Genomic DNA, 26642 nt, shown 5'->3' with positions numbered 1-26642 from the left:
GATATCCAGAATAACTCCCAGCGATGCTTAAAGTGCAACGGATTGACTGACCCCCACCCCCGCCGCCCCCAAACGTCTTTGTGTAGTGGGGAGATTCCCCTGAGGAACTCCCACCAGCTGTCTTCCCTGGATGGCAGCTCAGGGCACTCCCTGCCATGACTGCGGAGGCGGCAGGCCAGACCCAGCCCTAATGACTGGCAGACCCCACAGTTTCCCCAACTTCCCGTTCCCAGGGCCCTGGGTGGGGCGCGCCCCATGTCCCCCACCCACTTTCCTCCTTCTCTCCCCCCCTTACGCCGCCGCGCACATTCCAATCCCGGGCTCTAGCGATCCCGGCAGGCCAAAAAGTCTGGAGCGGATAAATAGCTACAAGATCCGGAGTCGCTCGCCTGTAGCTCTGGTCCAGGGTCCGCCACCCAGAGCCTATTTCCATACTGGGAAACAGGCAGCACTTCTCGTGCCTACTTACCGTAGCGACTAGTGGGGTAGGCAGTGACCCCCCTGGAGCTGCGCTTCGGGCTGGGTGTGCACTTTCGCCATCTCTCCTCCAGCCCCATCCTGTCCCGTCCCTAAGAGTACCCGAGAGTCCCCCCACAGCCCTGAAGAGGGGAATTTGGTGCTCCTGCTTGTGCCCTCCAGCCTCTCTGTTGATGCTGGAGCCTTGGGATCAAGCGGCTGAGTTGATGGTGATTTCCAAGGCGCCCATGACTCTGAGGGGAAAAGGCTATAGGCTCCTTGGTCCAGAGTTGGATACCCGAAGATCAGATCTCTCTCATTTGCTCCTGCCATGCACCCAACTTCGTGAGCCCCCTTCCAATGATAGTTTAAAGCACCAAATCTCTTACCCTCCCCTGGCCCTCGTATAGGTGTGGGCTTGGGGGCACAATAAATATTTGTGGGTGAAGTGATCTGTGTCTGGTTCCTGGGGCGAAGGCAGTTTCCAGGGGGCAGGGGTAGGGTTGGGGTGGGGGCGCTCTCCACCCGGTGTTGCGCTCCTGCCCAGAGTCCGCTCCGGCCTTTCCTTCTTGCCGCAATTCCCAACTTTGCTCAAAGTCGCTAAGACTCTAAGCTGTTGGAGGGACCGCTGGACAGACCTGGGGACTGACAGAGGGCCTGGAGAGAAGCAGGCCAAAGACCCACAGGCAGAGTTGACACGGAACCCCAAAGGAAGGAGGAGGGCTCGGGCCCGAGACCGTTCACCTCCCCTTATCCCTTGTTCTCCTCTTCAGGATGGAGCTGACCTCAAGGGAAGGAGGGAGGGGACAGCCTCTGCCCTGGGAACTTCGACTGGGCCTACTGCTAAGCGGTGAGAGGGCCTGGTGGGGACTGGGGGTTGTGGAATGTGATGGTAGGTCCTGGTAGTTGTCCTTGGGGCACATGAGGTGGGGCCACCAGATAGGAACTCAGCAGAACTGGCTGAACTACTGTCCCCAGTGCTAGCCGCCACACTGGCACAGGCCCCTGCCCCGGATGTGCCTGGCTGTTCGAGGGGAAGCTGCTACCCTGCCACGGGCGACCTGCTGGTGGGCCGAGCTGACAGACTGACTGCCTCATCCACCTGTGGCCTGAATGGCCCCCAGCCCTACTGCATCGTCAGTCACCTGCAGGTGTGGCTGGGGACAGGGTGAGAGGCTGAGTCACGGTGGGGCTGGCACTGCCTGAGGCACTGATTCTAATTCCCATCCAACCCAGGATGAAAAGAAGTGCTTCCTTTGCGACTCCCGGCGCCCCTTCTCTGCTAGAGACAACCCACACAGCCATCGCATCCAGAATGTAGTCACCAGCTTTGCACCACAGCGGCGGGCAGCCTGGTGGCAGTCAGAGAATGGTGAGGCCATGGGTGGGGCAAAAGTGAGCAGGCTGCCCACCAGTAGCTTTGAGTCCTTGACTTTCGACTCCTGTCCCAGGTATCCCTGCGGTCACCATCCAACTGGACCTGGAGGCTGAGTTTCATTTCACACACCTCATTATGACCTTCAAGGTGCCTGCATATCTGGGAGCCTGCCCGAACCACCCTGCTTGGCTCTCCATTGCCCCTGGACAGAGTCTCAGCTCCTTAACCCAGCCTCCTTGAGTGTGGATGCAGGAGGCTCCTTCATCCCTTCACACCTTCCATTTGCCTCCAGGCCTTTGCACATGATCTTCTGCCTTTCCAATCCCAGGCTGGGTCAGGTGCTGTCTCCTTGAGCCCCATGAACCCTGAGTCTCCCCATTAGAGGTGGCCACCCTTGCTGGTCATTATCTGGCTTCCACCAGTCACCCTCACTCTCTGTGAGCTGTTTGAGGGCAGTCTTGGGCTGAGCAGGGCTCTTGATATTCCTAGATTGGGCTTGGGTCCTGGTGCCTGCTGATCAGCTATGCCCCCCTATCCAGACATTTCGCCCTGCTGCCATGCTGGTGGAACGCTCGGCAGACTTTGGCCGCACCTGGCATGTGTACCGATATTTCTCCTATGACTGTGGGGCTGACTTCCCAGGAGTCCCACTAGCCCCTCCACGGCACTGGGATGATGTAGTCTGTGAGTCCCGTTACTCAGAGATTGAGCCATCCACTGAAGGCGAGGTGAGGACTGGCATCTGGGCTGGGGGCCGGAAGCTGGGGATGATGGGCCTAAGGCAAGATTCAGTGTCACTATGAACTCCCTGCCTCTCCAGGTCATCTATCGTGTGTTGGACCCTGCCATCCCTATCCCAGACCCCTACAGCTCACGGATTCAGAGTGAGTGCTCCACCCTTTGAGCCTGGCACAGTCCGTGTCCGGCTAGGGACTATTTGGGGCCTCAGTAACTATTTTGGATGCTTCCTAGGGCAGGTGCCAAGCCCAGTTTAGCTCGGGTGGCAGTATACAGGAGGTCTTTCAAGGTGACCTTGGCAGCTGAGCCCCTAGGTGGGCAGGGGGTAGCGGGGGCCTGCCTGGTCAGTTGGCCCCCGTTGCCCCCACCTCAGACCTGTTGAAGATCACCAACCTACGGGTGAACCTGACTCGTCTACACACATTGGGAGACAACCTACTCGACCCACGGAGAGAGATCCGAGAGAAGTACTACTATGCCCTCTATGAGCTGGTTGTACGTGGCAACTGCTTCTGCTATGGACACGCCTCAGAGTGTGCACCCGCCCCAGGGGCACCAGCCCATGCTGAGGGCATGGTGAGGGGCTTCAGACGGTTGGGATAGGGCTAGGGGCAGGGGCGGACATGGCTGAGCAGTGCTGACAACCTGCCTGCCAACCTTCATAGGTGCACGGAGCTTGCATCTGCAAACACAACACACGTGGCCTCAACTGCGAACAGTGTCAGGATTTCTATCATGACCTGCCCTGGCATCCGGCTGAGGACGGCCATAGTCATGCCTGTAGGAGTGAGTGAGATCTTGGCCTCCATAGCTCCAGCACTGCAGCCTGGCTGTGCCCTCGGTAGAACCTAGATCTGGTTGGTCAAGCCCCTAAAACCCAGGCTGTATCCAAAGAGTATGCACCCCTTGATGCCCCTTGGGACCCCCTCAATACTCCTCTACAGTCTGCTCTGGGTAGGGAACCATTATGATGCTGAAGCCTTGAAGTCCCTGAGCCCCTACCCACAAATTCTGGCCTGTGATAGGGATCTAAGGTGGCCTACTCCTTACCCTTGTGATCTGGTTCCTCAAGTGGCCTTTGCCTTGCCCTTCCTCCCCTGCCAGAGTGTGAGTGCCATGGGCACACCCACAGCTGCCACTTCGACATGGCTGTATACCTGGCATCTGGCAATGTGAGTGGAGGTGTGTGTGATGGATGTCAGCATAACACAGCTGGGCGCCACTGTGAGCTCTGTCGGCCCTTCTTCTACCGTGACCCAACCAAGGACCTGCGGGATCCGGCTGTGTGCCGCTGTGAGGCTGGGATTGGGCAGGGGGAGAGAAAGCTGAGCCTGGGGCAGGAATTAGAAAGCTGGACTGCTGTCTAGATTGCAGGGAATTGGGGTTAGGGGCTTGGGGTAGAGCTAGACCAGGGATCCAGGGTGGGATCCCTTAGGCTTAGGAGAGGACTGGTAATGAGCTAGTTGAGATAGGGTGAGTGACCCTGTATCTCTTTTTGCCATCAGCCTGTGATTGTGACCCCATGGGTTCTCAAGACGGCGGTCGCTGTGATCCCCATGATGACCCTGCACTGGGACTGGTCTCGGGCCAGTGTCGCTGCAAAGAACATGTGGTGGGCACTCGGTGCCAACAATGCCGTGATGGCTTCTTTGGGCTCAGCATCAGTGACCCTCTGGGCTGCCGGCGTATGTGTCTCTTGCCCTAACTTCTATGCTGACCTTTAACCCCCGTCCTCTTACTCCTGACTCAGCTGAACATGAGCACTGTCACAGTTCCCCAAAGTGCTGATGGTCCTCCTTCCCCGCAGGATGTCAATGTAATGCACGGGGCACGGTGCCTGGGAGTACTCCTTGTGACCCCAACAGTGGATCCTGTTATTGCAAACGTCTAGTGACTGGACGTGGATGTGACCGCTGCCTGGTGCGACTGGAGGGGGCTGGAGTTCTAGGGGCATGATTTGTCCTTAGAGCATAGGGCTGGGGTGTGATATCTATGCCAGTGGATGGGTGCTGAGAGCTTAGGATCCAGTCCTGGCTGAGAAGCCTCAGGTCTGGGAGGCCAAGGGTATGGGCCAGTGGTCTGGGGGGCATGTTTTCACTGAGGAGTGATTGAGGCTAAGATGTGTGGTTGGGATTTCCTGCTGGGTGGCAAGGGGGTCTGGAGGTCTGTTTCTGGCCCCCAGCAACTCCTTTCGCGCAGCCTGGCCACTGGGGCCTGAGCCACGACCTGCTCGGCTGCCGCCCCTGTGACTGCGACGTGGGTGGTGCCTTGGATCCCCAGTAAGTGCTGTAAAGGGAGCCTGGGAAGGGATGGGGAAAGATCCTGAGCAGGAGAGAAGGTCCTTCTTGAGTAACCACAGAGTTCCTTCCAGGTGTGATGAGGCCACAGGTCAATGCCACTGCCGCCAGCACATGGTCGGGCGACGCTGTGAGCAGGTGCAACCTGGCTACTTCCGGCCCTTCCTGGACCACCTAACTTGGGAGGCTGAGGACACCCGAGGGCAGGTGTGGGGCCTCCCACTAAGCAGAGGGCTGGATGTGGGTGGACACATCTATGACTGGAGAGGTGGGGTTATGGGCAGTACCTTGTTGGGGGATAGGGGTGATATCTAGCTTTGGCAGGAGAAATGGGACAGAAGAGGCAAAGCCTCACCTGAGCCTCCATCCCTGGCTGCGTTATCTCCCAGGTGCTCGATGTGGTGGAGCGCCTGGTTACTCCCGGGGAAACTCCATCCTGGACTGGCTCAGGCTTTGTGCGGCTACGGGAAGGTCAGGCCCTGGAGTTCCTCGTGGCCTCTGTGCCGAAGGCCATGGACTATGACCTGCTGCTGCGCTTAGAACCCCAGGTTAGACACTGTTACCTAATCTGGAGCTGAACCTCTGCATGTGGAAGCATCTCCTCCATCATCCCGTTTTCCCAGGTCCCTGAGCAATGGGCAGAGTTGGAACTGACTGTGCAGCGTCCAGGGCCTGTGCCTGCTCACAGCCTGTGTGGGCATGTGCTGCCCAAGGATGACCACATCCAAGGGACTCTGCAACCACACGCCAGGTGAGGGCACTGCTGGTAGCACTCACAATGGCAGGGGGTTGTGGGGCCAGCCCTAAGCAAACTGCAGGGCACCTGGAAGACCCCACAGCTCATTCATCTGTTCCTTTCAAATACCTCCAGAATGCTGGTTGCCAGGCTCTGTTGGGCATGGCTCTGTTCACAGAAAGGAAGTAGACAGATCAAGGCCTGCTCTCTCAGGGGCCTAAGGTCCAGAGGCCAAGGCAGGAATTAATGGGAAATCACCTGGTGTCACTATCAGGAGGACTCACAATGGTGGTGGTAGAGTGGTAGTGGTGGGGCTGTGGCATCACAGCACTCTGAGCAGTGATGTGCCTGGTCTGATTCATGTTTTATTACACTTTGGGTAGTATTTGTTTCATGTTTCATGTTTCTTTTTTTTTTCTTGAGACGGAGTCTTGCTCTGTCACCAGGCTGGAGTGCAGTGGTGCAATCTCGGTTCACTGTAATCTCCACCTTCCGGGTTCAAGCAATTCTCATGCGTCAGCATCCCGAGTAGCTGGGACTACAGGCGCCCGCCACCACGCCTAGCTAATTTTTTGTATTTTAGTAGAGATGGGGTTTCACCATGTTGGTCAGAATGGCCTCAATCTCCTGACCTCGTGATCTGCCTGCCTCGGCCTCCCAAAGTGTTGGAATTACAGGTGTGAGCCACCGCGCCCAGCCCTGTTTCATTGTTTCATGTTTTGTTTATTTGTTTGTTTGTTTTTGAGACCGAGTCTTGCTCTGTCACCCAGGCTGGAGTGCAGTGGCGTAATCTCGGCTCATTGCAAGCTCCACCTCCTGGGTTCACACCATTCTCCTGCCTCAGCCTCCCAAGTAGCTGGGACCACAGGCGCCCGCCACCACGCCCACCTAATTTTTTGTATATTTAGTAGAGACAGAGTTTCACCGTGTTAGCCAGGATGGTCTCCATCTCCTGACCTTGTGATCCACCTGCCTTGGCCTCCTAAAGTGCTGGGATTACAGGCATGAGCCACCACACTCAGCCTATTGCTTTTAGTTTTTGACCATGTAAATATTCAAACAGAAGGAAAAAGAATAACATGTTGAACCTGGCTGTGCCTATTATAGACATTTTGTCAACTGTGACTTGTGTTTAGAAAAAAAATTCCTCTAGACCAGGCATAGTGACTCATGCCTGTAATCCCAGCACTTTGGGACACTGAGGCAGGAGGATCACTTTAGCCCAGGAATTCAAGACCAGCCTAGGGAACATGGCAAGACCTTGTCTCTACAAAAAATAAAATAATCAGCTAGGCATGTTGTTGTGTGCTTGTGGTTCCAGCTACTTGGGAGGCTGAGGCGGGAGGATCTCTTGAACCTAGGAGGTCAAGGCTGCAGTGAGCCGAGGTTGTGCCACTGCACTCCATCCATCCTGGGCAATAGAGACTGCATCTCAAGTAAATAAATAAATAAATCAGAAAAGAAAAAGAAAAAAGATGAGGGATTGAAGAACAATTTTTGGGATGGGATAAAAAAACCCAAGTATGAGTTTGCAGCACAATGGGAAAGGAAAGCCTTGGAGACAAAGAGAGAGGGGGTGACGTAGTGTTGATGAAGAAGAGCAGCTGTTGTCGGCTGTAGGTTGGGGTCAGAGGAAGTGTGAAGTGGTTATTTAGGAGAATTGGCAAGTTCCTGGGGTTTCTAGGCTTTACGAGTATTTCCAGTGAGTCTGCACAGGTGGATGTATGATTCTAGAGGGCCACCTTTACGGGACTATTCTGTGCAGATTCCTTTTTTTTTTTTTTTTTTTGAGACAGAGTGTCACTACTCTGTCACCTAGGCTGGAGTGCAGTGGCCGGATCTCAGCTCACTGCAAGCTCTGCCTCCCGGGTTTACACCATTCTCCTGCCTCAGCCTCCCGAGTAGCTGGGACTACAGGCGCCCACCACCTTGCCCGGCTAGTTTTTTGTATTTTTTAGTAGAGACGGGGTTTCACCATGTTAGCCAGGATGGTCTCGATCTCCTGACCTCGTGATCCGCCCGTCTTGGCCTCCCAAAGTGCTGGGATTACAGGCTTGAGCCACCGCGCCCGGCCTCCGTGCAGATTCTTTCTTGGGGTGCCCAGCTGTTTGTTGGCCTAGTGCAGCCCAACCCAACCCACCTATAGTCTCTGCTTTGGCTGATGGTCTGGTTGCTGGGAGTAGGATGGGAGAGGCCCAGATGATTTGTACAGGGCCCCTAGATGACCCACTGCACCTGTCCCCACTTGCCCCCAGGTACATAGTGTTTCCCAATCCTGTCTGCCTTGAGCCTGCTATCTCCTACAAGCTGCATCTGAAGCTGGTACGCACAGGGGGAAGTGCCCAGCCTGAGACTTCCTACTCTGGACCTGGCCTGCTCATTGACTCGGTGAATAATCTCCTCTTGCCCACACCAACCAAGATGGCAGAGCCTGTGGTGTAGGACTTGTCGGATAGCAGGGGTCTGTGGCAGAAGAGGCAGTCCCATGGTGGTGCCAGGGTAGGCAGGCTTGTGGCAGTGCTAAGGCAATGCCTATGTGGTCCCAGGTCTGAACTGCGATCTTCCTTGCTCACTCCTTCAGCTGGTGCTGCTGCCCCGTGCCCTGGTGCTAGAGATGTTTAGTGGGGGTGATGCTGCTGCCCTGGAGCGCCGGGCCACCTTTGAACGCTACCAATGCCAGGAGGAGGGTCTGGTGCCCAGCAAGACTTCTCCCTCTGAGGCCTGCGCGCCCCTCCTCCTCAGCCTGTCCACCCTCATCTACAATGGTGCCCTGTGTGAGTCTCTGTGATGTGGGTTGATGGGGCAGAGGTGGGGACCCAGCCTGACTTGGCCCAACCCTCCTCCCCACAGCATGTCAGTGCAACCCTCAAGGTTCACTGAGTTCTGAGTGCAACCCTCATGGCGGTCAGTGCCTGTGCAAGCCTGGAGTGGTTGGGCGCCGCTGTGACCTCTGTGCCCCTGGCTACTATGGCTTTGGCCCCGCAGGCTGTCAAGGTACTCTCCTGCCTCTTGTTCCCTGCTATGCTTCTCTCTCCTTCCCATTACTGTTCTCTTTCCTCCTTCTGGACATGCTGCTTCTTTCCTCAAACTAAGTCTTGGACCCTCTACTCTCAACCTGGGTCAGTTGCAGTTCTCTTCCATTTTCTGACCTTCCCACCTAGACTCCCACTACCCACACTCCCCTGAGACCCTCCCCAACCCACACTCCCCTCCAACCCCATTCCCTGGCTCAGTCTCTGCCTTGCTCCTAGCCTGCCAGTGCAGCCACGAGGGGGCGCTCAGCAGTCTCTGTGAAAAGACCAGTGGGCAATGTCCCTGTCGAACTGGTGCCTTTGGGCTTCACTGTGACCGCTGCCAGCGTGGCCAGTGGGGATTCCCTAACTGCCGGCCATGTGTCTGCAATGGGCATGCAGATGAGTGCGACACCCACACAGGCGCTTGCCTGGGCTGCCGTGATCACACAGGGGGTGAGCACTGTGAAAGGTGAGCCTGGAGTAGCTATGAGTGGGTTGGTTGGTGGACAGGCTTCCCACGGATGACACATTTCTTCTTCCTCCTCCCTGCAGGTGCATTGCTGGTTTCCACGGGGACCCACGACTGCCATATGGGGGCCAGTGCCGGCCCTGTCCATGTCCTGAAGGTCCTGGGAGCCAGCGGCACTTTGCTACTTCTTGCCACCGGGATGAATATTCCCAGAACATTGTGTGCCACTGCCAGGCAGGCTACACGGGTGAGTGGATAGGGGGCAGGCGTGGGATCAGGGTGAGTTGGCTGGACTGAGCACTCACAGCTTCCTCTTGACTGTGGGCAGGGCTGCGATGTGAAGCTTGTGCCCCTGGGCACTTTGGGGACCCATCAAGGCCAGGTGGCCGGTGCCAACTGTGTGAGTGCAGTGGGAACATTGACCCAATGGATCCTGATGCCTGTGACCCCCACACGGGGCAATGCCTGCGCTGTTTACACCACACAGAGGGTCCACACTGTGCCCACTGCAAGCCTGGCTTCCACGGGCAGGCTGCCCGACAGAGCTGTCACCGTGAGTATGAGTGTGGGAGGGCATGGCTGAGTTAGGGTTCTGCTTCTTGGCCTCCTCTTGACTACTGTGCTCATCTTGGTTGGCACAGGCTGCACCTGCAACCTGCTGGGCACAAATCCCCAGCAGTGCCCGTCTCCTGACCAGTGCCACTGTGATCCAAGCAGTGGGCAGTGCCCATGCCTCCCCAATGTCCAGGGCCCTAGTTGTGACCACTGTGCCCCCAACTTCTGGAACTTCACCAGCGGCCATGGTTGCCATCCTTGTGCCTGCCACCCAAGACAGGCCAGAGGCCCCACCTGCAATGAGGTATGGGACCCTCCTGCAGATCCCTGGTTAGATGGGGTCAGGTGTCTTTCTTGTCTCGAGGGCTCAGCTTCTGATAGAGGCTCTGACCCTGCCTTGTTCCCACCCCAGTTCACAGGGCAGTGCTACTGCCGTGCCGGCTTTGGAGGGCGGACTTGTTCTGAGTGCCAAGAGCTCCACTGGGGAGACCCTGGGTTGCAGTGCCGTGGTGAGGGAGCCAGCGGGGCCAGGGTGGATGGAGGACTTCCCAGAATGCCCCACAGTGGCCCTAACTCTGTCCTCTGCTCTTTCTTGCAGCCTGTGATTGTGACCCTCGTGGAACAGATAAACCTCAGTGTCACCGCTCCACAGGTCACTGCAGCTGCCGCCCAGGCGTGTCTGGTGTGCGCTGTGACCAGTGTGCCCGTGGCTTCTCAGGATTCTTTCCTGCCTGCCATCCCTGCCATGCATGCTTCGGGGATTGGGACCGAGTGGTGCAGGACTTGGCTGCCCGTACACAGCGCCTAGAGCAGCGGGCACAGGAGTTGCAGCAGACGGGTGTACTGGGTGCCTTTGAGAGCAGCTTCTGGCATATACAGGAGAGGCTGGGCATTGTGCAGGGCATCGTAGGTGCCCGCAACACCTCAGCCGCCTCCACTGCACAGCTTGTGGAGGCCACAGAGGAGCTGCGGTGCGGAAGGACCCAAGAATACATGGTGGGATGGGGCAGAGGCCCAGTGGACCAGGGCCGAAGCCTGTCTAAACAGCCCCCTCTCCATCATCGCAGGCGTGAAATTGGGGAGGCCACTGAGCACCTGACTCAACTGGAGGCAGAGCTGACAGATGTGCAGGATGAGAACTTCAATGCCAACCATGCACTAAGTGGTCTGGAGCGAGACAGGCTTGCACTTAATCTCACACTGCGGCAGCTGGACCAGCATCTTGACTTGCTCAAACATTCAAACTTCCTAGGTGAGTTGTTAGCCAACTAGGCAGGTGGACTAGGGTCAGTCTTCAGCTGACTGTCTGCCTTTGCCCAATTTAGGTGCCTATGACAGCATCCGGCATGCCCATAGCCAGTCTGCAGAGGCAGAACGTTGTGCCAACACCTCGGCCCTGGCAGTACCTAGCCCTGTGAGCAACTCGGCAAGTGCTCGGCATCGGACAGAGGCACTGATGGATGCCCAGAATGAGGACTTCAACAGCAAACACATGGCCAACCAGCAAGCCCTGGGCAAGCTCTCTGCCCATACCCACACCCTGAGCCTGACAGGCATAAATGAGCTGGTGAGGTGCAAGTGTTGGGTGGGACAGGTGGGTGTAGATGTTCCTCCCACAGGGCCCTGACTTGTTCTGTGCCTGGCAGGTGTGTGGGGCACCAGGGGATGCACCATGTGCTACAAGCCCTTGTGGGGGTGCCGGCTGTCGAGATGAGGATGGGCAGCCCCGCTGTGGGGGCCTCAGCTGCAATGGGGCAGCGGCTACAGCAGACCTAGCATTGGGACGGGCCCGGCACACACAGGCAGAGCTGCAGCGGGCACTGGCAGAAGGTGGTAGCATCCTCAGCAGAGTGGCTGAGACTCGTCGGCAGGCAAGTGAGGCACAGCAGCGGGCCCAGGCAGCTCTGGACAAGGCTAATGCTTCCAGGGGACAGGTGGAACAGGCCAACCAGGAACTTCGAGAACTTGTCCAGAGTGTGAAGGACTTCCTCAACCGTGAGCCTCCCATGTGTCCCAGGCCATGTGGTTGTTCCTTTGGCAACTCCCTGTGTCTGTATCTCCCTTGGTTCATACTTAAGCCTCAGGGCCTACACTGGATTAGTGTTTATGATCCCTTGACTGGCTCCTGAGTCCTTGCCCATATGTGGTCCCAGGTCCATGTTGAGTCTGAGCCCCTTGTATAGTCCCTGTCCTTGTGATTACATCCTTATAGCTGGTAACAAACCCCTATCCCATGTACATGTCCTGAGTCCACATCCCAAAACTATATCCTCATGCCCATGCTGGAGAATCTATGTTCTTAAGCTCTTGCTGTGTCCCTATAGAGGAGGGGGCTGATCCTGATAGCATTGAGATGGTGGCCACACGGGTGCTAGAGCTCTCCATCCCAGCTTCAGCTGAGCAGATCCAGCACCTGGCGGGTGCGATTGCAGAGCGAGTCCGGAGCCTGGCGGATGTGGACGCGATCCTGGCACGTACTGTAGGAGATGTGCGTCGTGCCGAGCAGTTACTGCAGGATGCACGGCGGGCAAGGTCTGACCCCATCCCTGGCCCCTGACACCTGGTTTTGATACCTCCAGGTTCTGATTCCCCCTTTTCCCCAGGAGCCGGGCTGAGGGTGAGAAACAGAAGGCAGAGACAGTACAGGCAGCACTGGAGGAGGCCCAGCGGGCACAGGGTGTTGCCCAGGGTGCCATCCAGGGGGCAGTGGCTGACACACGGGACACAGAGCAGACCCTATACCAGGTGAGGTCTTCCTAGGACATCAGTGGGATAAGGTTATGGGCATGCACCGTAGATCTGTGTAACCTTTGGCTCACCCATGGCAGGTACAGGAGAGGATGGCAGGTGCAGAGCAGGCACTGAGCTCTGCAGGTGAAAGGGCTCGGCAGTTGGATGCTCTCCTGGAGGCTCTGAAGTTGAAACGGGCGGGAAATAGTCTGGCAGCCTCTACAGCAGAAGAAACGGCAGGCAGTGCCCAGGGTCGTGCCCAGGAGGCTGAGCAGGTGGGTTGAGGCAGAGCCAGCTAGAGAAGGTAGGGGTGGAAGATGGGCCTCCACTGAGCTACCACTCTAGCCTAACCCTCTACATCTGCAGCTGCTACGGGGCCCTCTGGGTGATCAGTACCAGACGGTGAAGGCCCTGGCTGAGCGCAAGGCCCAGGGTGTGCTAGCTGCACAGGCAAGGGCAGAGCAACTGCGGGATGAGGCTCGGGACCTGTTGCAGGCCGCTCAGGACAAGCTGCAGCGGCTACAGGGTGAGAAATGGGGCAGGTGGGCACCAGAGACACAGGACTGCAGGAGACCCCTCTAAACTGACACCTGCCCTTCCTAGAACTGGAAGGCACCTATGAGGAGAATGAGCGGGCACTGGAGGGTAAGGCAGCCCAGCTGGACGGGCTGGAGGCCAGGATGCGCAGTGTGCTTCAAGCCATCAACTTGCAGGTGCAGATCTACAACACCTGCCAGTGACCCCTGCCTAAGGCCTACTCCAGTTCCTAGCACCGCCCCACATGCATATCTGCCTATGCACTGAAGAGCTCTTGGCCCGGCAGGGCCCCCAATAAACCAGTGTGAACCCCCACTGTGTTGTCTGGACTCTGATTTGGGGCGGGTGGGGGAGTCTCCAGGGGAACCTCGAGGTTGCCCCTAGCAGGGCCCATGCAAGGCTAACCCACCCGAGCACCGCCCCCTTCCGCTCGGGCCCGCCCCGGAGCTGCCTGCCAGTCTCCCCGAGCCCATTCCCGCCGGAAGTGCGTCAGCAACTTGGTGCTCCGCCTCCCGCGGCCTTAACTAGAAGTCGAAACAAAACAAGCCGCTAAGGCGGTGGCGGCGGCGCCGGGACGGGGGAGGGGCGCGCCGGAACCGGAACCGACCTGACGCCGGAACCGGAACGGAGAGCGGGTTGCCAGGGCCCGAAAAGGGCTGGCTGCGGCGGTCTCGCTCGGTGAGTGGAGCGGGCTGCAACTCGCCTGCTTGGCCGCAGCGGGGAGGCCGCAACGCGCTGCCGCGGCGGCCTGTTCAAGGTCACGGGCCGTGCCAGTCCCTACCCCTAGTGTCCCGCAGCGTGCCAGCCCACTGATGCCGGCGGGGCCGTTACGCTATGCCTGTGGCCAGCCTCCCACCTGGGAGAGGACTGGCGGCCAGCGAGGGCAGCTTCCTGGAAGAGGTGGTGGCGGGCTCGGGGTTCAGAGGCTGAAGCTGGGTTGCAACTCGACCGGGGCGCTGGTCTGTGGTCAGTAACCCCGCGCTGCCATTTCAGGCCGGCTCGGGTCTCTAGACAGCCCCTTTCCCGCCTCGACGTCTCCGGGGCATGGGGGAGGGACACGACCTTCGACTGGGGCTGGGTGAGAGAAGGAGGCGTCGGTGGCAGGTGTCATTAAAGATCCAGTCCACCAGTACCACATCTGACCTGTAGAAAGGTATCCTACCATCCCTCCTTCCTCCTTTACACACTTAGGGGAACACAGACTAGTCATTATCTGTTCTGCTACTGGTTCAGGCCAGGCTTGAGGCTGCCAGGGGTCCTGGATCCATGGTCCTCCCCAGCCTCATCTCAGTATCTAGCTTCAAGACCTTCATTTCGGAGGGGGAAGCAGTCCAGAATCTACCGGTGGGTCTGTGGGAAATTGTAGTGGTCCCTGTGTCTCAGAGCTCATGAGTGAAGGCATCTGGGAAGGAAGGTGATGATTTCTGTTCCAGTCTCAAACTGGATTCCCATCCTGCCTTAGTACTGGAGCAGGGTTGTTGCTGAAGAGGTAGTGTGACATCTAGATACACTTTTCAGTCCCTCTCTGCTTGGGACAGCAGCTGGGGAGAGGACTTTCTCTTAAAATGAAGAAGAACCAAGCAGTACATAGGAGCAGGTTCTTGCTAAGGGTGGGAGCTGGCAGGAGGCAGGTGGAGTGCCTTAGCCCCAGGACTTTTTCTGGGCAATGGCAGAACCTGGGTTGAGCCTGTTTTCAGCCACAAAGCCTGGTCCTCCTGTGGCTTGTCTCCTTTCCTGCCTTCCTCCTCCACCTTCTATTTCTCCAGTGGTGACTAAGCAGCCAGTAAGAGTGAAGGAAAAGTGAACACCCTGCTCGGAGTGCCAGCCTTGTGGGCTGGAGCCATGGCTCCTCTCCAGATTGGTGGAGTAGCCTGGTCCCAGGCCATGACTTCCCTTGACCCGGTGCCCCCTCAGTGAGGCTTCCAGCTGTGTGGGACTATTATGGTGGGTATCTATGAGGCTTGGCCAGAAGTGGTTTCTGCTACTTGCATTATTTACTACCTCTTCAAAATAGCCTGAGAGTGTCCAGGGGTTCTTCAGAGATGAGAAGATACAGCTCTGTAGCATTAGGAGTGTCCTGGATTGCTGAGCCCTGGCTGTAGCTAAAGAGCAAGTTGTTGGGTCTTGGCAGTGATCACTGGCTCTTTTCCATTAGGCTGTTGGTTCCTTGCTGGAGAATTTGGCCACAAAGAGTTGCCAAGATAGCTGGGCCAGGAAGAAAGCGCCGCAGCCCTGACCCAGACGCTGTTGCCGGCCCCGGGGCACTCTGGCTGTCGACCAAGCGGCTCAAGATGTCTGGCGGGGCCAGTGCCACAGGCCCAAGGAGAGGGCCCCCAGGACTGGAGGACGCAACTAGTAAGAAGAAGCAGAAGGATCGAGCAAACCAGGAGAGCAAGGATGGAGATCCCAGGAAAGGTGGGAGTGGCATTCCCAGAGTGCTTGTGGCCTTCTTTCCATCCCATTTTATTGAGTATACAGATTGGGGTTTGGGAGATGACTTTTTTGCTCTTCTCTCTGTCCTGGTCTGATGATGAGAGAAGGACCCATGATAGGCTCAGTAGAGCCTCAGCTTTGAAGCCTGAGTACTTGGCTAAGATCCAGAAGATGGTGCTGTTGGGGGGCTTGCCTTCTTTCTTTTTTAAATTTTTTTTTCTTTCTTTTTAACCTGTTCTTTCTTTTTTTCCTTGTTTTTTTTTTTGAGATGGAGTCTTATTCTGTTGCCCAGGCTGGAGTACAGTGGTGCAATATCGGCTCACTGCAACCTCCACCTCCTGGTTCAAGTGATTCTCCTGCCTCAGCCTCCCAAGTAGCTGGGATTACAGGTGCATGCCACCACGCATGGTTAATTTTTTTTTTTTTTGAGACGGAGTCTCACACTGTCATCCAGGCTAGAGTGCAGTGGCGTGGTCTTGGCTCACTGTGGGCTCCACCTCCTGGGTTTGAGTGATTCTCCTGCCTCAGCCTCCCAAGTAGCTGGGATTACAGGCACGCACCACCACGCCTAGCTAATTTTTGTATTTTTAGTAGAGACGGGGTTTCACCATGTTTGCCAGACTGGTCACAAACTCCTGACCTCAGGTGATTTGCCCGCCTCGGCCTCTCAAAGTGCTGGGATTACAGGCATGAGCAACTGTGCCTGGCCCCATCCTTTTTTTTTTTTTTTTTTTTTTTTTTTTAAAGAGGCAGGGTCTCACTCTTGCACAGACTGGAGTGCAGTGCAGGTGTGATCGTAGCTTACTGCATCCTCAAAGTCCTGGACTCAAGTAATCCTCCTACGTCAGCCTCCCTACCATGCTTGGCTAATTTTTCTTATTTTTTTTTTAGAGACAGGGTCTCGATATGTTGCCCAGGCTGGTCTTGAACTTCTGGCCTCAGGTGATCCTTCTGCCTCAGCCTCCTGCGCAGCTGGGATCACAGGCTCACGCCACCATTCCCGGCTGTTCTTTCCTTCGTTGTCAGGGTCAGCATCCACTCCTCGAGAGGAGCAGACCAAAGAGGGTCAGTTATGAATGAGCTTTTTGGGTGCTAGGGAAGGGGAGGGAGCCCTTACAATTTGGCTCCCATCTGAAGCAGTTTCATTAGGGCTGGGTCTCTGTTACCTGCTTATCACCATCAGGAGCTTGTGAAGACCCTCATGATCTCTTGGCTACTCCCCCTCCAGAGTTGTTGCTCGATTGGAGGCAGAGTGCAGAAGAGGTGATTGTCAAGCTTCATGTGGGAGTAGGTCCCCTGCAGCTGGAGGATGTAGATGCTGCTTTCACAGATACGGACTGTGTGGTGCGGTTTGCAGGTGTGTCCATCTGCCCTGAGCACAATAGTATGTTTGAATCTTCTGATATCTCCTATCCTACCTCATGGACCCTGCTCTGTCTCCAGGTGGTCAGCAGTGGGGTGGTGTCTTCTATGCTGAGATAAAAAGCTCTTGTGCTAAAGTGCAAACCCGCAAGGGCAGTCTCCTGCACCTGACCCTGCCCAAAAAGGTGCCTATGCTCACATGGCCCTCCCTCCTGGTGAGTTCTAATAGTACAGGGTTGGGTAGGGATAGCCAGTGTAGTCGACAGGGCCTGATTGCTGTATCTTTGGCAGAAGAAACCTCTAGGGACCCAGGAGCTGGTGCCGGGGCTGCAGTGCCAGGAGAATGGGCAGGAACTGTCTCCCACTGCCCTGGAGCCAGGCCCTGAGCCCCACCGGGCTAAGCAGGAGGCCCGGAACCAGAAGCGGGCCCAGGGCCGTGGTGAGGTAGGCTCAGGGGCTGGCCCCGGGGCCCAGGCAGGGCCCAGCGCCAAGAGGGCTGTGCATCTCTGCAGAGGGCCAGAGGGGGAGGGGTCCAGGGATGACCCTGGACCCCGGGGTGATGCCCCACCCTTCGTGGCTGACCCGGCCACCCAGGTGAGAGTTGGGCACCTGTATGGGTGTTAGGAAATGGGGGGAAAGGGTGTGCACTGGAGTGGGAGCCACCTGGCAGAGCCCGGGCTGATTCTGCCCACAATCTTGCCATTAATAGGTTGAGGCTGATGAACAGCTTTGCATACCACCGGTGAACCCCCAAACCTGCCTCCTGGGCTCAGAGGAGAATTTAGCCCTTTTGGCAGGAGAGAAAGCAGTGTCTCCTGGGAATGACCCAGTCTCTCCAGCCATGGTCCGGAGCAGAAACCCTGGGAAAGATGACCGTGCCAAGGAGGAGATGGCAGTGGCAGCAGATGCTGCAACCTTGGTGGATGGTAAAGGTGGGGGTGGGCAGGCAGAGCCCTAGGTTGGGTTGCAAAGCTTGTAGGTGGTTAGGGAGTAGAGTAGCAATAGGCTGGAACCTGTCCTGGTTGGAGCTGAGCCATGGTCTCAATATAGAGCCCGAGTCGATGGTGAACCTGGCATTTGTCAAGAATGACTCGTATGAGAAGGGCCCGGATTCAGTGGTGGTGCACGTGTACGTGAAGGAGATCTGCAGGGACACCTCGAGAGTACTTTTTCGTGAGCAGGACTTCACACTCATCTTCCAGACCAGGTGGGTGGGCAGATGATGGGGCAAACAATGCCTCAGGTGGGACAGTATGTCTCATGCTCCTCCTCTTGTCCTTCCTCCTATCCTGCTGTGCCTCTGCAGGGATGGAAACTTCCTGAGGCTGCATCCAGGCTGTGGGCCCCACACCATCTTCCGTTGGCAGGTGAAGCTCAGGTGGGTGGTGCCCAGCTCCACCACTGTGCCTGTCCTACTCCCCCAGGCTCCATCTCCCTGGCTTATCTATCCTGATGCCCATTCCTCCTAAGTCCCTGAGTTCAGCCTTTTCCCACAGGAATCTGATTGAGCCAGAGCAGTGCACCTTCTGTTTCACGGCTTCTCGCATCGACATCTGCCTTCGTAAGAGGCAGAGTCAGCGCTGGGGGGGCCTGGAGGCCCCAGCTACACGAGGTCTGCACACGAGCTCCCTTCATTGCCCAGTTCCACATGACCAGGACCCAAACCCCTGTCACATGCTGCTAACCACCAGCCCTCTCATTCCCCCTTTTTAAGGTGCAGTGGGTGGTGCAAAGGTTGCTGTGCCGACAGGTCCAACCCCTCTGGATTCAACCCCACCAGGAGGTGCTCCCCACCCCCTGACAGGCCAGGAGGAGGCCCGGGCTATGGAGAAGGATAAATCCAAGGCACGATCTGAGGACACAGGGCTAGAGAGTGTGGCAACCCGCACACCTATGGAGCATGTAACCCCAAAGCCAGAGACACACCTGGCCTCGGTGAGAATTCTGGGGTGGGAAGGACGAAGAATGGAGGTTGGAGAGTCTTAGATCTGTTCTCTCATGTCCTCTTTGCTCCCCCAGCCCAAGCCTACATGTATGGTGCCTCCCATGCCCCACAGCCCAGTTAGTGGAGATAGCGTGGAGGAGGAGGAAGAGGAAGAGAAGAAAGTGTGTCTGCCAGGCTTCACTGGCCTTGTCAATTTAGGCAACACCTGCTTCATGAACAGCGTCATTCAGTCTCTGTCCAACACTCGGGAACTCCGGGACTTCTTCCATGGTGAGGGCAGGGCCTGGAGCCTGGGGTATGGGCAGAGAGGGTGCCTTTGTCCCTCACACCTTTGCTCCGCTACTATTCCTAGACCGGTCCTTTGAGGCTGAGATCAACTACAACAACCCACTAGGGACTGGTGGGCGTCTGGCCATTGGCTTTGCTGTGCTGCTTCGGGCTCTGTGGAAGGGCACCCACCATGCCTTCCAGCCTTCCAAGTTGAAGGTGATCTGTGACCACTGTCACCCTTGGCCGCAGGGGGCGGGGAGGGCCAGCCAACTGGGTGTGCAGTGGGTGCTAGGGCTTTGTGTTCACACCTTGGCTCTTGTATCCAGGCCATTGTGGCGAGTAAGGCCAGCCAGTTCACAGGCTATGCGCAGCATGATGCCCAGGAGTTCATGGCTTTCCTGCTGGATGGGCTGCACGAGGACCTGAATCGCATTCAGAACAAGCCCTACACAGAGACCGTGGACTCAGATGGTCGGCCTGATGAGGTCAGGGTTAGGGACAGAGGGTGGGCATGTCTCATGAGCATCCCAGCCCCCAGGCCTCTTTGGTTCTCACCACTCTGCCTCTCAGGTGGTAGCTGAGGAAGCATGGCAGCGGCACAAGATGAGGAATGACTCTTTCATCGTGGACCTATTTCAGGGGCAGTACAAGTCGAAGCTGGTGTGCCCTGTGTGTGCTAAGGTGTGATGGGCTCCCCTGGAAAGAGGCCCTCTATTCTGGTCACATTAGGTTCAGAGGCATATGCATCTTAAGGTTTGGGCAAAGAAGCTGGCAGGGAGGCCTTAGGATTCTATATGGGCTGAAGAGCCCACTTAGGTAGGCTTCCTGACTGAGGGAAAAGTGATGTTAGAGCTCAGAGGTGTTGTGGCAGGGTTGTGGGCACATGGGGTGCAAGTGTGAGGCAAATTCATAAAGTGGCTGAGTAGGGCTTTGAGTGCCAGAAAGAAGGATTGTTATCTCCTGGTGGTCCTCCTGCCCCATCTAGTGTCCTGAAGCCTGAGAGTTTGCTGGTTGGCTGTGGAGGCCCTGAGAGCCATCAGAAGCCCTGGAATGGGCTCTTTGGGCATGAACATTTTGTCTCCCACTCTGTGTGCAGCTACCCAGTGCCACCTCTACATCCACAGGTCTCCATCACTTTTGACCCGTTTCTTTATCTGCCGGTGCCCTTGCCACAAAAGCAAAAGGTTCTCCCTGTCTTTTATTTTGCCCGAGAGCCCCACAGCAAGCCCATTAAGGTGAGGAGTAAGCCCCTACCCTCTGGACTGTTCTAGAGAACGTGGCCCACCTCCCTCACTGACTGCCCTTTTTGCCACAGTTCCTGGTGAGCGTCAGCAAGGAGAACTCCACTGCCAGTGAAGTATTGGACTCCCTCTCTCAAAGCGTTCGTGTGAAGCCTGAGAATCTGCGTTTGGCGGAGGTATCTTTGTCCTTCCTTGGGCTATTATATATATGGATGTGTGTGTATACTCACCATAGACACGTGTGTATAGTCATTGGCATCTACAGATATACACATGGGCTGGGCACGCCTGTAATCCCAGCAGTTTGTGAGGCTTAGGTGGGCAGATCACTTGAGCCCAGGAGTTTGGGACCAGCCTGGGCAGCTTGGTGAAACACCGTCTCTACAAGAAATTAAAAAAGCAGCTGGGTGTGGTGGTACATGCTTATAGTGCCAGCTACTTGGGAGGCTGAGGCAAGAGGCTCACTTGAGTCCAGGAGGTGGAGGTTGCAGTGAGCAGAAATTGCACCACAGCACTCCAGCCTGGGTGACAGAGTGAGATTCTGTCTCAAAAATAAATAAATAGATAAAAAATAAAAATAGGGCTGGGCATGGTGGCTCATGCCAGCACTTTGGGAGGACAAGGCGGGTGGATCACGAGGTCAGGAGATCCAGACCATCCTGGCTAACATGGTGAAACCCCACCTCTACTAAAAATACAAAAAAAAAAAATTAGCCGGGCGTGTTGGCACATGTCTGTAGTCCTAGCTACTCAGGAGGCTGAGGCAGAAGAATCGCTTGAACCTGGGAGGCAGAGGTTGTAGTGAGCCGAGATTGCGCCACTGCACTCCAGCCTGGGCGACAGAGCAAGACTCAAAAATAAAAATAAAAATAGACATACACATGAGTATGCCTGTGACTATACAAAAACAGGTGATGTACTGTTATTTTGTCTGTACAACAGAAGTGCCCTCAGTTCCTAGCCATTATCAGGGTTTTATTCCCCTTTGTCGTGGTGGATCCCAACTGCATTTCCCTTTTTAGATAAGGAGCTTGAACTGCAGGACTATCCCTATGTTCGCTCTGCTTCTCCCTCTATCCTGCTGCTCTCTCCTTTTATCCCAGTTGTGTGTGCTAGCTCTCCCCAGGGGTTCCTAGCCTTTAGCCTGACAGTGTCGGTTTTCTCAGGGGTAAGAGTTGGGAGGAGGCTCTTTGAATATGGACCCTCCGTAATAGTATGTTACAGTCTTATAAGGCTATTCTAGTTATAGCAGGGCAGAGTCCCTCAGTGTGGAGAGCTGGTGTGGTTGATATCTGCCTCACACCCGGTCTTTCAGGCCCTCTGATGCATCAGGCTCCTTATGGCATTGGACACTGAGACGGGTGCCAGTAGAGGCTAAGCCTATTTGGGCCTACAGACCTCACCACTGCCCACATAGACCTACGGCCGGGCCAAGCCTTCTTAAACTCTGGGGCAGGGCTAGGGAAGGGCTTATCCTCATGTGGGATCTGTGTGTTCTGTGTCCCCAGGTAATTAAGAATCGTTTCCATCGTGTGTTCCTGCCCTCCCACTCACTGGACACTGTGTCCCCATCTGATATGCTCCTCTGCTTTGAGCTGCTATCCCCAGAGTTGGCTAAGGAGCGGGTAGTGGTGCTAGAGGTGCAACAGGTGAGTGGGGGCCAACCTGACGGCATAGGGCCCTGGTGGGTGGAGCACTCCTGCCTGGTCTTGCTGAGCCAGACGACCCACCCTAGCGCCCCCAGGTGCCCAGCGTCCCCATCTCCAAGTGTGCAGCCTGCCAGCGGAAGCAACAGTCGGAGGATGAAAAGCTGAAGCGCTGTACCCGGTGCTACCGTGTGGGCTACTGCAACCAGTGAGGACCCCCATCGTCTCCCTGACCCTTTATTTCCACCTTCCATGTACCACCCTGCCCCTTCCCTTCACACCAAGGCACATATGCTTAAGCTTTCTACTTGCCTACTTTACCAGGCTCTGGGGGAGGCAGGGCTGGCATACCCAGTTCCCAGGGACTGTGACTAGCCCCCATTATGGAGTTATAGGAGATGGGCCTAAGGGCCTTATCCTTGTCTTCCTCTTCCCCTCAGGCTCTGCCAGAAAACCCACTGGCCTGACCACAAGGGCCTCTGCCGACCCGAGAACATTGGCTACCCCTTCCTGGTCAGTGTACCTGCCTCACGCCTCACTTACGCCCGCCTCGCTCAGCTGCTAGAGGGCTATGCCCGGTAAGTGCCCATTGGTTGGACTAGAGTGGTGTAGGTGGGAGCAGAGGTGCTAGATGGGCTGGTCACGAGTCCTACTTGCCTTGCTCTCTGTTGCCAGGTACTCTGTGAGTGTATTCCAGCCACCCTTTCAGCCTGGCCGCATGGCCTTGGAGTCTCAGAGCCCTGGCTGCACCACACTGCTCTCCACTGGCTCCCTGGAGGCTGGGGACAGCGAGAGGGACCCCATTCAGCCACCTGAGCTCCAGCTGGTGACCCCTATGGCTGAGGGGGACACAGGGCTTCCCCGGGTGTGGGCAGCCCCTGACCGGGGTCCTGTGCCCAGCACCAGTGGAATTTCTTCTGAGATACTGGCCAGTGGGCCCACTGAGGTTGGCTCCTTGCCTGCTGGCGAGAGGGTGTCCCGACCCGAAGGTAAGACCCAGTGAAAAGCTCTGGGAGCTGGAGAGGAAGATGGGGAGGATGTGGGGGCTGTTGTTTAGGACCTGGTGGGCCTGGTGAGGCCCTGATGGGCAGGGAAGCTTTGATTATCATGTTCTCACACAGCCGCTGTGCCTGGGTACCAGCACCCAAGTGAAGCTATGAATGCCCACACACCACAGTTCTTCATCTATAAAGTTGACTCATCCAACCGAGAGCAGCGGCTAGAGGACAAAGGTGTCTGAGGCTGTGGGTGGGAGCCATGGGGTGGGCTGAGCTGGCTGTTCTTCACAGCTGCATGACCTCTCTCCCTGCCAATCTCCAGGAGATACCCCACTGGAGCTGGGTGACGATTGTAGCCTGGCTCTCGTCTGGCGGAACAATGAGCGCTTGCAGGAGTTTGTGTTGGTAGCCTCCAAGGAGCTGGAATGTGCTGAGGATCCAGGCTCTGCCGGTGAGGCTGCCCGGGCCGGCCACTTCACCCTGGACCAGTGCCTCAACCTCTTCACACGGCCTGAGGTGCTGGCACCCGAGGAGGCCTGGTGAGAACAGAGCAGTAAGCAGATAAGGGGGCAGGATGGAGAAGAGAGACTTGCTGGTCCTGACCTAACCTCTGTCCCCACCAGGTACTGCCCACAGTGCAAACAACACCGTGAGGCCTCCAAGCAGCTGTTGCTATGGCGCCTGCCAAATGTTCTCATTGTGCAGCTCAAGCGCTTCTCCTTTCGTAGTTTTATCTGGCGTGACAAGATCAATGACTTGGTGGAGTTCCCTGTTCGGTAAGCAATGGACCTTGGTAACTGTGGGTGGGGTGTGAGGACCAAGGTGAGCATCCTGAGCACCTGCTGCCTGTCTCACCCCTCCCTGACTGGACCTGACCTGCAGGAACCTGGACCTGAGCAAGTTCTGCATTGGTCAGAAAGAGGAGCAGCTGCCCAGCTATGATCTGTATGCTGTCATCAACCACTATGGAGGCATGATTGGTGGCCACTACACTGCCTGTGCACGCCTGCCCAATGATCGTAGCAGTCAGCGCAGTGACGTGGGTGAGGGCACACACAGCCAGCAGGATAGATGGTAGGGGTGGTGGTACAGACTTTGTTCACACTCTTCCCACCCTGCCGTAGGCTGGCGCTTGTTTGATGACAGCACGGTGACAACGGTAGACGAGAGCCAGGTTGTGACGCGTTATGCCTATGTACTCTTCTACCGCCGGCGGAACTCTCCTGTGGAGAGGCCCCCCAGGGCAGGTCACTCTGAGCACCACCCAGACCTAGGCCCTGCAGCTGAGGCTGCTGCCAGCCAGGTGAGGCATGTGGGCGGCTTTACAGAATAGTGGGGGACAGCTCACAGACTGCGGGGCAGGGTTGGGGATATAGCTTCCTCTCCTCCAGCCACAGGCCCCCTGAGCCTTGGGATTCATGAAAATTGCAGAGTTCCCTTAACATCAAAGCTTTATCCAGAGGCATCCCCATGCCCTGGGGACACTAACATGCAGGTACACTAACATGATGCCACTGGCAAGCACATTGGCACCCAGTTGGCACAGGTCAGGCAACTGCTGTGAACCTCACTGGGCACTGTGCTGTGAATGGACTATACCTGATACTCTCTAGATTTCCTCTGCACATTCCCCACATGTTAGCCCACACACCCTCACTTGTGACATCCCTGAGTTCTAGTGTGCACTCAAGACAAGGCCTATTTGGGCTGGCCATGGCCTCTGGTGGCTGTTATACTCTCTGAGGTAAGCATCTGTCTTTGCTGAGCCTTCAGGATCTTCTGTCTCTTTTAGTGACATTATGTGCCATAGGCCCAGTTGGTGGGTGTAGGCACATCTCTTTTCTGGACTGGCCACCTCCTTTCTGACTCCCCATCCTCTCTTGAGCCTTCTCTGTCAAGGATTAGAGAAATCCCTGCAGAAGACTGGTCAGAATCTGGGGTATGGGTGGGAAGGAGCAAGGAGATTGCTCTGGGATTGGCGCTCTGTTCCCTATAAATCAGTGTCCTCTGGAGAGGCCTGGACTGAAACACTAACCAGATAACTCCCCTCCCACCTCCATGTGGAGCTGCACGTGGATTGAAAGCTGTTTAGGGTAGGCCAAAATGCTGTCAAGATTCACTTACACTTGTGTGCTCTTAGTCTGGACAACCCTGAGGTTGGCTGCCTGCCTTCCTCCTTGCTGCTTGATCTAGAATGCAGAGTGTTAGCCCCAGTCACCCCAGGTGGGACTATCATGGCTAAGGGTCTCAGGGACACTGGGTCGTCCCCACCCCTGGGGTGCTGATGGCCGTTTCCACATACCCTAGGCTTCCCGGATTTGGCAGGAGCTGGAGGCTGAGGAGGAGCCGGTGCCTGAGGGGCCTGGGCCCCTGGGTCCCTGGGGGCCCCAAGACTGGGTGGGCCCCCCGCCACGTGGCCCTACCACACCAGATGAGGGCTGCCTCCGGTACTTTGTCCTGGGCACCGTGGCGGCTTTGGTGGCCCTCGTGCTCAACGTGTTCTATCCTCTGGTATCCCAGAGTCGCTGGAGATGAGCTCGCCTGCAGGCAGCTGCTGTGAGCTGGCCTACCTGCCTGCCCCAGGCCATGCCTGCCTTTGTTGTGGGGAACACCTCTGGGCTTTGGGCCTCAGCTTGTGCATCTGGTGGGAGAGGGTGGGGAGGCTGTGGCCCCTGCACGGGCAGAGCATCGTAGGGTGTGTATCCATCCAACTGTCTGTCCGTTCATTCTGCTGCTCTGACCCTTGGCCTCAGGCTTGGCCTTGCCCAAGCTACTTCCTGTACTTAAAGTGTTAATAAAGCCAGACTATTCAGGCCCAATCTTGTCTCTCTGTCTGAACGCCGCTGCTGTCTGCGCCTGCCTTGGGACCCTCCCTTGGGTGCCAGGGCTCCAAGCCAGCACCCCCGGGATGCCAGGCGGCATACTGGGCAGCCCCCAACCCCTGTCCTCGTATTCTGTTGCAGGGACTAGGCCCTGGCCAGGCCCCCGAGGTGGCCCCCACGCGGACAGCCCCTGAACGCTTCGCCCCCCCTGTGGATCGGCCAGCCCCCACCTACAGCAACATGGAGGAGGTGGATTAGCAGGTCCCTGGCTGATGGGGGGGACTGGGTTTGGGACACCCACCACAGAGGGCCAGCTCCTTGCCGCTTCTCCTTCTCTAACCCAGAGGACACTGGCTCTGTCAACGAGAAGCTGTGGGGTATGATTTGGGTGTGGAGACCTCTCAGGTTGGGACTTCTTGTCAGCTTGGACCCCTGACCAGTGGGCTTTGGCTTCTCTAGCCACCTCCAGTGCTGTGTGATTTGATTCTGTTGTACCTTCAATTCTTTCTGACCCACATTATAAACATTATAATTTTATTCTAAAATTGTAATTTTTTTTGCATTTTGGAAGTGATTGCTGCTGTTTAAATATATTTTAAAAATAAATAATAAATAAGTAGACTTAGTGACTGTGATCCACCACGTGCTGGGGCCACCTCCCCTCCCCATCATTTGGAGAGTGTGTGTGTGTGTTTATATATGAGAAACCCTGAAGGTGCTCTAGTCTGAAGGGAGATGATGGGGTCCCAGCTCATGTCATGAAGACCCCAGTGCTATCAGCTCTTTGGAGCTTACCTGCTGTTCTTTGATCCCACATAAGAGGCAGCTGTGGTAAGCATAGTCCGGATCTCAATATGGCCAAGGGACAGAGGAGTATATGAAGCACTGGAGCTGATAGCATGGAGTAAAAGGTGCATTCACCAGAGCAGCCTGGGGCTGACAGCCAGACAAGTCAGGGAGGACTTGGGGGACAGAAGTACTGGGAGATCTTCCTCCTCCTCTCCTGTTCTCAGCT

At 56.4% G+C, this 26642-nt stretch overlaps 2 protein-coding genes across 26 annotated transcripts; both read left to right on the top strand.

Moving 5' to 3' along the window:
- Positions 1-1024: 1024 nt before the first annotated feature.
- On the top strand, positions 1025-13225 carry LAMB2 (laminin subunit beta 2). Its single transcript, XM_033207125.1, has 33 exons — positions 1025-1142; positions 1230-1306; positions 1435-1607; positions 1693-1828; positions 1908-1981; positions 2374-2562; positions 2655-2718; positions 2946-3148; positions 3238-3358; positions 3677-3865; positions 4078-4257; positions 4380-4492; positions 4772-4851; positions 4944-5076; positions 5259-5417; positions 5493-5620; positions 7861-7993; positions 8187-8379; positions 8456-8599; positions 8857-9088; positions 9172-9335; positions 9417-9641; positions 9730-9947; positions 10056-10152; positions 10242-10614; positions 10711-10895; positions 10969-11210; positions 11290-11638; positions 11968-12175; positions 12247-12388; positions 12472-12648; positions 12740-12899; positions 12977-13225. Exons 2-33 carry the CDS (start codon positions 1231-1233, stop codon positions 13111-13113), a joined length of 5397 nt encoding a protein of 1798 aa, XP_033063016.1. The 5' UTR covers positions 1025-1142; position 1230; the 3' UTR covers positions 13114-13225.
- A 186-nt stretch (positions 13226-13411) lies between these two features.
- Positions 13412-26248, top strand: USP19 (ubiquitin specific peptidase 19). 25 transcript variants are annotated; one of them, XM_033206940.1, is made up of 28 exons: positions 13412-13588; positions 15066-15325; positions 16235-16408; positions 16527-16700; positions 16787-16920; positions 16997-17299; positions 17415-17637; positions 17756-17912; positions 18012-18083; positions 18202-18317; positions 18420-18640; positions 18725-18920; positions 19003-19136; positions 19247-19405; positions 19491-19601; positions 20045-20155; positions 20236-20337; positions 21670-21810; positions 21897-22015; positions 22248-22385; positions 22483-22796; positions 22929-23039; positions 23128-23344; positions 23429-23581; positions 23688-23848; positions 23930-24108; positions 25113-25361; positions 25769-26248. In XM_033206940.1, exons 2-27 carry the CDS (start codon positions 15202-15204, stop codon positions 25338-25340), a joined length of 4272 nt encoding a protein of 1423 aa, XP_033062831.1. In that variant the 5' UTR covers positions 13412-13588; positions 15066-15201; the 3' UTR covers positions 25341-25361; positions 25769-26248. The 25 variants fall into 25 exon arrangements, with proteins under 25 accessions (XP_033062831.1, XP_033062995.1, XP_033062987.1 ...); XM_033206978.1 differs by lacking the exons at positions 13412-13588; positions 25769-26248 and adding exons at positions 13931-14063; positions 14677-14854 and having other exon boundaries at positions 25113-25624; XM_033207104.1 differs by lacking the exon at positions 25113-25361 and having other exon boundaries at positions 16572-16700; positions 17415-17631.
- The last annotated feature ends 394 nt before the right edge of the window (positions 26249-26642 follow it).

This window comes from Trachypithecus francoisi, unplaced genomic scaffold (genome assembly GCF_009764315.1).
Source record: "Trachypithecus francoisi isolate TF-2019V2 unplaced genomic scaffold, Tfra_2.0 Lachesis_group0, whole genome shotgun sequence".
Taxonomy (NCBI): domain Eukaryota; kingdom Metazoa; phylum Chordata; class Mammalia; order Primates; family Cercopithecidae; genus Trachypithecus; species Trachypithecus francoisi.
The sequence above is the reverse complement of the archived record's forward strand: the minus strand, read 5'-3'. Positions and strand labels throughout refer to the sequence as shown.

Coding starts and splice junctions, on each gene's coding strand:
- USP19 (XM_033206940.1), top strand. CDS start 15,202: ATGTCTGGCGGGGCCAGTGCCACAGGCCCAAGGAGAGGGCCCCCAGGA. Junction 18,641..18,724: donor CAGAGACACACCTGGCCTCG/GTGAGAATTCTG, acceptor TTGCTCCCCCAG/CCCAAGCCTACATGTATGGT. Junction 23,582..23,687: donor TTGGTGGAGTTCCCTGTTCG/GTAAGCAATGGA, acceptor CCTGACCTGCAG/GAACCTGGACCTGAGCAAGT.
- LAMB2 (XM_033207125.1), top strand. CDS start 1,231: ATGGAGCTGACCTCAAGGGAAGGAGGGAGGGGACAGCCTCTGCCCTGG. Junction 1,982..2,373: donor ACCTCATTATGACCTTCAAG/GTGCCTGCATAT, acceptor CCCCCTATCCAG/ACATTTCGCCCTGCTGCCAT. Junction 12,389..12,471: donor CAGAGCAGACCCTATACCAG/GTGAGGTCTTCC, acceptor CACCCATGGCAG/GTACAGGAGAGGATGGCAGG.